The sequence below is a fragment of the Octodon degus genome, unplaced genomic scaffold, assembly GCF_000260255.1.
Source record: "Octodon degus isolate 3935 unplaced genomic scaffold, OctDeg1.0 scaffold00088, whole genome shotgun sequence".
NCBI classification, from domain to species: Eukaryota; Metazoa; Chordata; class Mammalia; order Rodentia; family Octodontidae; genus Octodon; species Octodon degus.
This window is the reverse complement of record NW_004524664.1, coordinates 1850554-1862486: the sequence shown is the minus strand read 5'-3', so window position 1 is coordinate 1862486 and position 11933 is coordinate 1850554. Positions and strand designations below refer to the sequence as shown.

The 11933-nt window shown below is 40.7% G+C and overlaps 1 protein-coding gene across 1 annotated transcript in view; it reads left to right on the top strand.

Annotated features, from left to right (window-relative positions):
• The first annotated feature begins 6 nt into the window (after positions 1–6).
• Pdgfrl (platelet derived growth factor receptor like) overlaps positions 7–11933 on the top strand; it is a 58823-nt gene continuing 46896 nt past the window's right edge. The window contains exons 1-2 of the mRNA XM_004637234.2: positions 7–82; positions 6966–7263. Of these exons, the coding sequence (XP_004637291.1) occupies positions 28–82; positions 6966–7263 (353 nt within the window). The 5' untranslated portion in view covers positions 7–27. The remainder of the gene's footprint in view (positions 83–6965; positions 7264–11933) is intronic.

The following is an 11933-nucleotide window of genomic DNA, read 5'->3' as shown; positions in this document are numbered from 1 at the left end:
GTCCGGGCCCCGCCGCCGCCGAGCGCGATGAAGCTGTGGCTGCTGCTCGGGCTGCTGCTGGCGCGCGCCGCGCTGGAGATCGGTGAGTGACTCGCGGGCGCCCTCCGCCCCACCCGGCCCGCGCACCTGCCGGCTCGCGCGTCCCCGCCGGGCCTCCGGGGTGGCCACCCCCTTCACCCGGGAGCCGATCCGAGCCACCCGGCCCCGGACAGCCTTCGGCGGGCGCCCCCGGCCGCGAAGGTCCAGCCCATGTCCACGTGTCGGTCGGGGCAGGGGGTGGGGGAGGGCGCTGCCACCTCGGCTCCGCGGCGCCCGGCACCGTGCAGCTGAGGCCGGTGCCACCTCGGCGCGACGCCGGCAGGGTGCCCCCACCCCATCCGCGATCCTGGGTCTGTTGGTATGCCGCCTTGGTCTTAAATCCTCAAGGTCCGCCTAAGGTCCTTCACATTGTGTGTTTATCCGCAAAAGAAATCAGAACTGCACAACTATTACATTTCTTTCATTTTCCATCTTATTGAATGGAAAACGAGGAAGAAAATGCATTTGGGGGCCACATATGGGGGCTGTGTATTACTGTCCCCCTTTTTTCCACTGGGAATTGCACCCAAGTGCTTAACACCTCTAGCCTCTTGGAAATTCTTTTTCTTTAATGTTGAGAAAACTTTTATTCTTAAATTTTGAGACAGGATCTCACCAAGTTGCTACTGGTTCAGATTTGACATCTTCTGGCCTCAGCCTCCCAGAGTTCTGGGATTACAGGTTTATTCCACCACACCCAGCTGACCGCACCTTTTAAATTGTGTGCCCGTCCCAGGTCCATCTTGTGTAGACTCATTACCGCAGATACTTTTTAATGTGTTTTTGTATGTATGCATTGTGTATTATTGTTATATACATATACACACATACGTGTGTCTTCCTGTTGTTTAATGGAGTAGGGGCTTTTTGCTCCATTCTTTATTTAATTGGTGTCATCGCACAGAACATCTTTCATCTGGATACATTCTCAAATCTTCAACTCTCCCTTGAAATTTGTTGGCTACAAATACAGATTCACTTAGATTTGCCTGAAAAGCAGCTTTTGTTGTTATTTAACCTTCTGCTGGGGCCAGCTCATCCCGGCTCCCATTCTTTCCACTTCCCATCCTGACCAGTTCCTGCCTTTCCTATGAAACTACAATCTTTTGCCAAAAAGTACAACATTCTAGTTTGGGAATTCCAGGGTAGTTGTGGACCATGAAGTTGAAGCTGAGGATCCTAAGCCTCCGTCACACTTTAACAATGTATACCAAGCGCCTCTGCTCAGGGGAAAGCTGGCCTGCATTCCGTTGGTAAAACACAGTATTTCAATACTCCTGGCAGGTCTTCGTATGTTACTGCTGGAATGGTGGAAATGCAGTATTTGGTATCATTTTATAGATAAGGCAAGAGATGCCAGACAAAATAATTTCAAAATAGTCCATTCAGTTAGTTTATGTCCAAGATGCCAGCCTCAGAGTTCAAGTAATGGCTTCAGCCAACATGTATCGACATTGTGTGAAATAGTACCAACATCTGCCTAAAGAAATTAGCATCTGTTTAAATAAAATAGAATTCATACAGTAAACATGAGACAGAAAAAGTTAAATACAGACAGAATCTTTATAAGAATTGATGGGTAAATTTTAGGTATGATAATAGTATCAGGATTTTTTTTAGAGTATATTTAGATGATGATACACTATGGATAAAATGTTGAACACATACTTGAAAAATCAAATTTGCTCCATTAAGTTATATAACAGTTGTCCTAACCCTGTCAAGAATGCTTTTCCTAAATTGTGGGGCAGCCTGGGACCAGGAGCAACCAATGAGAGGGAACTACACAGAAAGCCCTTTCTTTCAGTGTCTCTGGCAGTTTAGGATATGCTGCCTGCTGAGCTGTTCAGAGCTCAAGCTGCAGACAGGAGGCCATGACTCAACTTGTCCCACTGCCTTTCCATTTCTGTGGCCACATCTGGGGGAGAGCTTTCTAAGAGGAAAAGCCTTCCTTGCAAGTGCATATGGGGGTGGGCATCTGTCCTAACCCAGCAAAGTTTGCTTTGACCTATTCTAAAATTATTACAATATTATTTTTCTGCATGAAGAGGTAGAGCTAGAGGGTATGTATCACACCTATCGCATGAAAATGTTAATGAATTGCCTAAAATTCCAGTTAGAGTAAGACATTGCTCACAGTACCTGATGTTCTCCTTTACCATAGATTAGGTGTACATTGATATAGTATTAATTGCCATTTTCACATTATACTATAAAACCATCCAGGTGTGGCAGCACATGTGTCTGTAATTTCAGCACATAGGAGGTGAAGCTGGATTGTCTTGAGTTCAGGGTCAACCTGGATTACATAGAAAGACCGTGGCTTGAAATAAAAAATTAAAAAGGCACCATCATGGGCATTTACAAACTTCTGGCTTGTAAAAATTTATATGTAAACCGTGTGGTGACACATACCTGTAATTCCAGCACTTGAAAGGCTGAGGCAGAAGGATCTTTGTGAGTCTGAGACCAGCCTGGGCTGCAAGCTGAGCTCAAGGCCAGCTTGAACTGCAGAGAGATCCTGTCTCAGAAAGATAAGACAAAAAATTACATGTAATGTCAGGAGAAGCTTCAGATTTGGGAGCATTCTGGATTCAGGATTTTCAGATTAAAGATGTTCAACCTGTAAAATGAACCAGGTACTTGAAACAACAGAAGTTTGTTCCCCCACACTTTTGTAGTCCAAAATCTAAAATGCAAGTGTCTGCAGGGCCTGGCTGGTTCTGAGATTCTGATAGAATTCTGCCCTAAGGTGCTTGCTTGCGCCCAACAATCCCCAGTGCCCCTGGGCTTGAGGCTACCTCACTCCATCCTCTGTTTCTGTGGTCACTTGGACATCGTCTGTCTGTGTTTCTGTCTTTGTGTGGTATCCTCTTCTTTTTATAAAAACATCAGTCATTTGTATCAGAGCCCATTCTGGTGATGTCACCTGAACTTGACTGTCTGTGCAGTAAAGACACTGCTCCTGGTCCCATTCACAAGAACCAGGGTTGGCATTTCAACTTGTCTCTTTGAGAGACTCAGATTGATTTTAATCAATGATCCTGAGAGTGACTTTGAAGGGAGTGAATGTGTGGCTTGGATGGAGAGCTGGAGACTGCCTGAGGTGAGAGGGCAACCCCTGAGGATGTCAGAGAAGCCCTGAGCAGGCCAGGGGCATGAAGGACAGCTCCTGGGTGGGCTTACTACAGTGCTCAGGGCAGTGGAAGGGTGGTTAGTGGTGAGCCAAAAGGTGGCAGAGCCTTATAGGGAACTGGGAGACTTAGTGCTTTTGTCTCAGATGAAGGGTCCTGAATTAGATGAAGGGTCTCACTTATGTTTTTGAAGTTTAGAGTGCTAGGGTGGAAGCCAGGCACCTACTTACAAGATAATTTAATATGGGTTAATAGTCTGGATAAAGAGTAGCCTGGTCCACAGTGGTGGCAGTGGATGGAAGGGGAAATGTGTGGACCTATTTGGAGTCTATTTTGAAGTTGGAATCAAAAAGATTTGCTGCTGAATAGGAGAAGGTTTAGGAGAAAAAGCAAAGGATTGGGTGAAGCCTGATTTGTTGCCTGAGCAACTAGGTGAGTAGAACTGTGGTTACAGCTAGAGGGAGGGAGCCCTGGGGAAGGAACAGGGCTGAAGGGGCATCGGAGGTCAGTTTCAGACACGTTAAATTTGAGATGCCTGCTGGCTCTGCATTGGCAATGCTGAGTAAGCAATGGAATATTCAGACCTGGAGATCAGAGGCAAAGTTAAGGCGAAGCAAGGCCTGCTTTCAGCTTGCAAATGCTGCCAGAGCCACACGGGGCAGCAAGAGATACCACAGGGAGGGAGGGAGTCAGAAGTGGCCAAGACTAAGCTAGGACTCAGGTCCAGCAGGAAAGAAAGAGCTGATGAAAAAGAGACTGCAGAGCTGTCCGGGGCCCAAGACTCTATGATGCCCTGGGAGCCAAAAGATTGTTAGCATGAATCTTCAGCTGTGTTCTAGATGTTCTGGGAAATGCTTCAAATTCTATCCCAGGATAGGAGCTGTTTCTCTGGTATTTTATGAAAATGATACTTTGAGAAGTGGTAATGTTTTTCTTTTCTTGAATGGGGTTTTCAAAGAAAGTAGGGAATAGAAACGGCCAGATCTTTCTACTTTTTAATCTTCCTAAGTCACTTTCCAACATTTTCAGCATTACTTTTGGAAAAATGTGTGTGTTCCCAGGAGGCTTTTGTGAAAGAATAGAAAAACCAAAAGTGGATGTCACTGGATCTGTACTGAAGGAAACACCTAACTATTCAAGTTTCTAGTGTGCTCCCTTCCATGCTCCCCTCAGGGGTAGCCTTTCCCTTAACTGCCCTTCAGGAAGGAGAAAACAAACAGCTATAGCTGTCTGATGTAAATGATTATGTTTAACATAGAAATCCTCTCTAAACAGCAAAGAGTCTTCTAATGACTTAGTTTTCTCCTCCAACCCAGTGCTGTGGAATTAGAGAGGTTAATGGCCATAAATGAATAAACTCTGATTGAATTCCTCTATTGCATCTGAATGATAACTGTTTTCCCTGTTGCCTCCTGCTTTGTCAGTGGCAGCTTGGACCAACCTCTCCTCATTTAGGGATGCTAATACATGCCTTGGAAAATCATCTCAGCCTTGTGCCACTACCCCCAGCATCAAGTTCTGTTTGGCTTGGAATGTGTTGTTAAGGACTGGGCTGTTGAACAAAGAATTCACTTAGACAATGGTGTTCTGCCTGAGATATGTGCAAATAAATTGAAGTTGCAATCATATTTTAATATTTAAGTGAATGAACAATGGCAGAGCCAGGGCAAGCTCTAGACTCAGAGTCACAAGATCTGACATTTTTTTATTACTTTCTTGGTAAACTGGAACGAACTACTTGGAATCTGTAAATGGAAAAATAACTACAATGCTTCACTTCTGCTGGCTTATCATGGAGATACAAGAAATAACCATGAAGCAAGTAGCACTTAAGTAGCATTTATGGTGGGTCAGATACTGTTCTCAGCACTGTAAACATATTAACTCATTCAATGTTCACAGCAATCCTTGAGGTAGTGTTATTACTTTTATCTCCAATTTAAGGATGAAGAATCTCAGACAAAGAGGGTGAGTAACTGCCAAGGGCCATACAGCTAGCAAGTGACCTGAAAAAAGTGATATTTCATAGTCTGAATTCTTCCACCTATTTCTCTATACAGTATACTTTGTGATTGTCTAAAAAAGGAGTTTTGATGGATTTTCAGTTTCACTGCTTCACAGTATACATTCTTATATTTCTAAGGCTTTGGAATAGAATTAATTTAGTTAGGCCAAATTATGTTCTTTTTAAAAGTTTAACAGAGTACTTGGCAGTCTATCTCTACTCCTTGGGTGTCTGTAGGACCTCGAGGCTTTGTTTGTGTGTAGGGGGAAAGTGAACCCAGAACCTTACCTAAATCTATACTGTACTACTAAGCTCCCTTCAGACTGATTTCTTTAACTTAATGACTTTACCATCAACCTTTGATCAGGTCTGTAGTCAGTCCACTCGAGCAATGACACAGTAAAATCCACTGGTTGGCTTTTTAGGTGAAAAGGCCAAATTACTTTCAGGTATAATAGCAAATATGTGAGCACATCCTGCCCATAACAGATAATCTAACATTCTTGTGTAGTATAGCCACATAAGATCTGATAGCTCAGAAGTCAGAATAGTAGCACTTGTTGTCTAAGTTTCATAGGACTTAAGGGGGTACTGTCATTTTGATCACTTGAATTCTGGCTATATGATAAAGAAAATGCTTCAAATTAGACATCAATTCTGACCTCAATCTAGAGGTCCATTAATCTCATAAACATGGTTGACTAAACTTTCTAAAGTTTCCTTTATTATTTTAATCCACAGCCTGAAAACTTTAACTGGAAGATTCACAGGGATCCCATAAGCACAGATGTATTTGCCATTCTGTGGGCAGATATCAAAATGCTTTTTGAGCTTTTGCAGACAGATGAACCAACTGAAACGTAGGGTCTACCCTCACCTTTCATCCTTGCTGGGTGGATACAGTTGTACAGCTGAGCCTTTTGGAACCCGGCAGCTTGCAGAAGGGCAGAGCAGTGGGAGCTGTCCTCCCTGGGTGCTGCAATGAGGAGTGTATTGTCTGTATCCAGGGCAGAAACAGTAAGAACGCCAACTTAAAGTAGGTCAGCTTTTTATTATCACCATTTGCCAGTTACTGTGAGCAGTGTCAGTGATAAAGTACTCCTCCTCCAAAACTGTTATGTTGGCTGAACTTTAAACCATTACTCGGGGTCAGTTGAGTTTTGATAATTTATACGTGAGCTTAAAATTAGCACATATTTAGGAATTTTTCCTTAATAAACCTCATATTCTACATAGACATTGTCAGTCCCTGAAAAACATAGATTCCACCCTGTACTTTCATGTTGAAGAGTTTATAATTGCTTAAAATCTTGGGAGTACACTTTGGATGCTATTCACATGCCTACTCTTGTGAGACTACATTATCTCTGCATTTAACTAATTGTGTGAACAGTGGAAAACAGGGATTGCTAAGGTCAAGAACAGACTGAGCAGCTTCAGTCCTCCCCTTCTGTGTAACTATGATTGTAAGGCAGAATGTGGACTACCAGGAATATTTTGTTTTGGAAGGGCAAATTTTAATTCATACACAATATTATTTCACTAGATTTGAATAATGTCTTTGAAACTGAAGCATGTGCATTTTAATTGTGTAAAAATTAAAGAATATATCTATAAAACAATGATTAATATGTGATTATTACTTGAAATAATTACAAAATAGAAAGTGGGTGGTATCAGTGCTGGGTTTCAGGTAAACTGGAAATGCCACAATTGTCGCCCACTGCTGTCCCCTTGCATTTGTACAGTTGCTGGCCAACACCCTCCCAAAAATAAGCATCCAAAGGAGCAAGGAGAGAATAGAATCAAACCTACCAACAAAAAGGTGAATCCCAAAGTTCCTAAAATAAAAGACAGGGATGCAGCTGATTCAACAACAAAGAGTCAATCTATCATGATGCAAGTGATGGACAAAGGTCGCTTCCAGAGACCTGCTGCTACCCTACGTCTGGTGGCTGGGCAGCCTCTAGAGCTTCGATGCAAAGGAAGTAAGATCGGATGGAGCTACCCCGCCTATCTTGAGTCTTTCAAGGACTCCCGCCTCAGGTGAGCATGTTTCTCTTTTCTGCTGGTATGGGTCAGATGTTTGCTTTGGTTCCCTCCTTCGACATTGCATTGTTTCTGACAACTACCATTTCACCCTAAAAGGTAATAAAAGTGGAAGCTTAAAGAACAAAAACCATCAGTATTATGTCTTTATGTGATTAAAAAAAGTTGTTGTGAATCCTACCAACAAGTGTTTGAAAGGATGAAATTTTATGACATCGTATGATGAGAATAAAATTCTACAGGAAACCACATTTTTATAGCAAATTGTAATGCACAGGATGCTTAAATTATTATTTAGTGAAAAATCAGTGCCAGGGAGATAGCTCAGTAGAATAAGCGCTTGCCTCACAAGCACAAGGGCCTGAGTTCAATCCCCAGTTCTGCCAAAAAAATAAAATAAAATAAAAAAATAAGAAAAAGAAAAATCATGTACTCAATGTTTTGTGCTAGTTTTTAAGGAATCATAATGAAAACTAAAATGCCCTCCCTAGTGGATCTCTACAAGAAAATTAGAGACCAACGTTAACTACTTCTTAACTTTTCATCTGCTTCTGATTATTTTTATTTTTATGAATAAAAGAAGGCCTTATTGGTAAGAAAACCAAAGATCGCTAATGTTTAAACAAGTACCTTGGTGGGTGTGGTAATACACTTTTGTAATCCTAACCCTGTGAGAGCCTGAGACTGCCTGGGCAACTTGGCAACCTAGCAATGCCTTGTCTTAAAATAAGAAATAAAGAATTGGCTGGAAATGTAGTTCAGAGCAAAGGCCCCAAGTTCAGTCCCCTGAAACACACACACACACACACACACACACACACACAGTTCCTTTTTGGGGCTGGTGATAAGAAAAAGTGGTTAAAATGATGATTATGAAAGCTGTAAAGCTAGACATGATGGTGCACGCCTGCAATCTCAGCACTTGGGAGGTTGAGTCAGGAGGATTGTTGCAAGCTTACTATGGAGACTCATTGGTGTTTCAGAGTACCTTTGGGAGAAATGGCAACAAGAATGAGGAAAAAATAGACAAGAGGCAAGAGCTGGGTCAGGTGGGGTGACCATCAGCCTGATTAGCAAAGGACCCCAATAATAATAGTAGGGGTATTTATTTATACCTTCGCAGAATTAGTAGTGGGAGACACAAGATTGCCTAATGACTTATAACTGAAACTGACCAGACAAGATGTTTTTCTCAAGACTGCTTTAGGCATACTGGCCTTGTCCTGCCCTCCCACATATGATCAATGTCCAGAGTCAGCCACTCCCAACATCTCTCCTTTTACTGTTTCGTTGTGTGAATGACAAGTGCTCCTTTGCAGTTGGAGAAGCTATGTTTGGAAAACTCTGTAGACCTTTCATTCTTGATGCTAGTACAAAGATATTGGGTACCTACCTGTACACAGCTATTTAACCCTATACAGTTCAGTAGTCCATGACAGTAGTGAGGTACCAGTACAGCTGACAATTATCAGGAATTGTTAGTGATTTGAACCTTTTATAGCTAGCATATTATTATGACTTTGCTTTTCACATCTTGTGGTTACATTTTTCTGTTGGATGTTTAAGACCAAGTTAAAAGCAAGACCTGTATTAATAAAAATTTAACCTTTTTCTATCTAACGAGGTCAGTTAAATCCTTTCAGGATTTACCTTGAAACCATGTTTAGCACCTCTTAGATCTTCTGTCAGTTTCAGCCATCTGGATGAGTTATGGTCGTTGCTTGATCAAGTTGCTTTTTATGAAAGATTGAGAGATTTTTTTCTCTGTAGACGATTCTTCTTAGGCACACTCTACATCACTGACCACTTTCCTCTGTGGTCCTATAATCTCTTTGATCAGAAAATCAGGAACTCAACTGAGTTATAGGATGTCACAGCAGAGGTTCTCTTATGTCCTGCGTCCTCATAGATCTCAGTGGGCTAGGGCCAAAATATTGGCCATCCTCTTAGCTCATCTAGCTCTCTAGTTTTTGTTCTCTAAACCTCAGTTGTTCAACATCCAGAAGAGAAGCTTCATGATATTACCCTATAATGTGGGAAGTAACCTTAAAATTACTGTCTATCTGAATTTCAAACCTTAGCCATAAAATGGAACCATTATTTTTTAATTACCATGGATATTACACAAAAATTTAGAAATCAAAATCATACATAACATTGCAGCATGGCAATCCTGTTGATATTTTGTGACATACTTACATTTTCTTTTCTTTTCTTTTTTTTGTGGAACCAGGGATTGAACTCAGGCCCTTGCACTCGTCAGGGAAGCGCTTATTCCACTGAGCCATCTCCCCAGCCCCCATACTTACATTTTCATTTTGACATAGCGGAACCCTTTTAGCCAGTCCTCTCTATCTAATATATAAGAAACTTTTACTTAATTTGTCATCCTTTAATGAGGTATATCTCACTGTTTTTTGGTTAAACACAGAGGTCTGAATCTGTGAGAAAGTCTTATCACAAAAAGCAATCTTTGTTTTACATTTGGGAAGATCTGTACATCTGGAATCGTGAATACATTTAATACACCATGAGATTATCAGCAGTGATTTATCATACACATACAAAAACCTTTGTTTCTTAATTTAGCTTTGCATCAAGAGCATCTTTTATGAGAAAACCTTATTGTTTTTTCTGTAAACTTTTCTAAAAAATTGGTCTTTTGCAATGACCTATTATTGGGGTGTTTCCTAAGAGACTATGGAGATTACTGGGGGCTCCTTACTAATGAATAAATGTTGACCACTCTTCTATTCACCATTTGGAGTTATGACCAATAATCTCTCCTCACTCTGAAGAAGTTTTGTTTAATTAGGTTAATTTTTTGATGACCTGTGAATAAACCAGTTTTGATATCACTTGGACCAGCTGATAACTCAGAAAAAGTGTACTTTTAAGTCTATATCCAAATTGTATTATGAACAAATGATGAAAAAGAGAGAAACTTGTAAGTGCAAATAAAAGAGGAACGGCTTTTCACAGAATGATACACAAACACGTAAACAAGGACCAGAAAACACAAACAAGCATGTTTACAAAATCAGAGTACACTCAAGTATATCCTTGACCAAACTGAACTATACTGACTCTATTACAATTTTTGAAATTTATAATTATAAATAGACTAGTCAGACTTTTTTATTCATCAATTAACAGGGCTCTCTTAACAGAAAAATTCAGAAAGAATAGAATCTTTTATCTAAAATTAATATACTTTAAAAATATTTTGTCTTAAGAAAATACTGGTAACTTTCAGATTAGTTTTCTTTCTATACTCTATTACCTATTCAGACCTTAGATTTTCATTTTGTCAGTTCCCTCAATAAGCCGCAGGTACAATATAGCCTTATCATTGTTAGCTTCTCCAGATTTGGCTTCTGATATAGCCTGACAGCACACTCTGGTACCCAAATAGTTCCCTCAGAATTCTCTGGAAAAACACAAGCATGCACTTTACCCCAGGTTAGTCTTTTTTGGCTTTATCTGCTTGAATTATCTTTCCATTCCTGTACTTCCATCTTTTGTAAAATTTAAAAATTTTAATAATGTATATTGACAAATAAAGTTGGAGGGATTAATTCACCCTTCTGATTTTTTTTTCACCCAATGCCTGCAGGGCAGGTTTGGCTGGCTTGAGTTGTGGGGATGAACCACAGCAACCTGAGCCTGACTGCTTTGTTGAAGCAGCCACTTGAAGAACTGAGCTAAGGGGCAGGCCCCCTCCCTTTTGATTTTGTAAGTGAATTTTGATTGTACAGTTAGAAACTTCTACCCTCTATTTTGGAAGAAGAAGCCATCACATAGCCTTCCTTATATGACCCATCTATAAAAGCAAGCAAATTCTTTTAACTTATCTGAAGGACAACAATTAATAACACCAGAGAAATTAGCCCAAAATCTGGATGAAGCCAATTAATATTACTAAATAAAGTCTGAAAATTATTTTGGGTTGATCTGAACAGTTTGGGGAACAGTTGTCTCTGATAGATGAGTTGACCCAAAATGAAGATGTTATCATAGCTTCTACCTCTTTGGAGGCCACTACCAGGCCTGCCATTATTTAAATGGGATGTCAAAATCAATCAATCAACTGTTTAAACCCCACTACTTTCAGATTGTACTCCAAGCCTTTACATTTGTTTTTAAAATATCAGAGCTTTTCTACAGCAATTTAATTTCAGACTGTAAAACAGGCCATCAACCTTATTAGAATCATGAGAATGTTAAGTAATCTTTTAAAATTTCCCTATTTTTGTTAGTCTTAGGAAATATAATCATTTTTAACTAAAGGCATACTTTTTTTTTTTTTTTGTATTTTAGGGAAGGGTCTACAGGGTGTTCAGGGTCTCACTACTAGAAAGTGATTCTCCTGTTTACAGCCTCCCAAGAGCTGGGACTGCCTGTGAGCCACCACACCCAGTCTCAGTTGCTGTCTCAGCACGCCCTAGAGGCCGGGCTGGCACTGTGCCTGCTTGCAGGAACATTGCTCTGTTGAGCTATTTGGCTGGCCCTAAAGGCAAACTTTTGTCTTGAGGGTGAACACAGTCTTTTAAATTAATCACCTTAAGTGAAAATATAAAAGCTTCTCTTATAGTGTCAATTGTAATGGAGAAAGAACTACTCTATTTTCTTTTCTCTTTCTTTCTTTCTTTCTTTCTTTCTTTCTT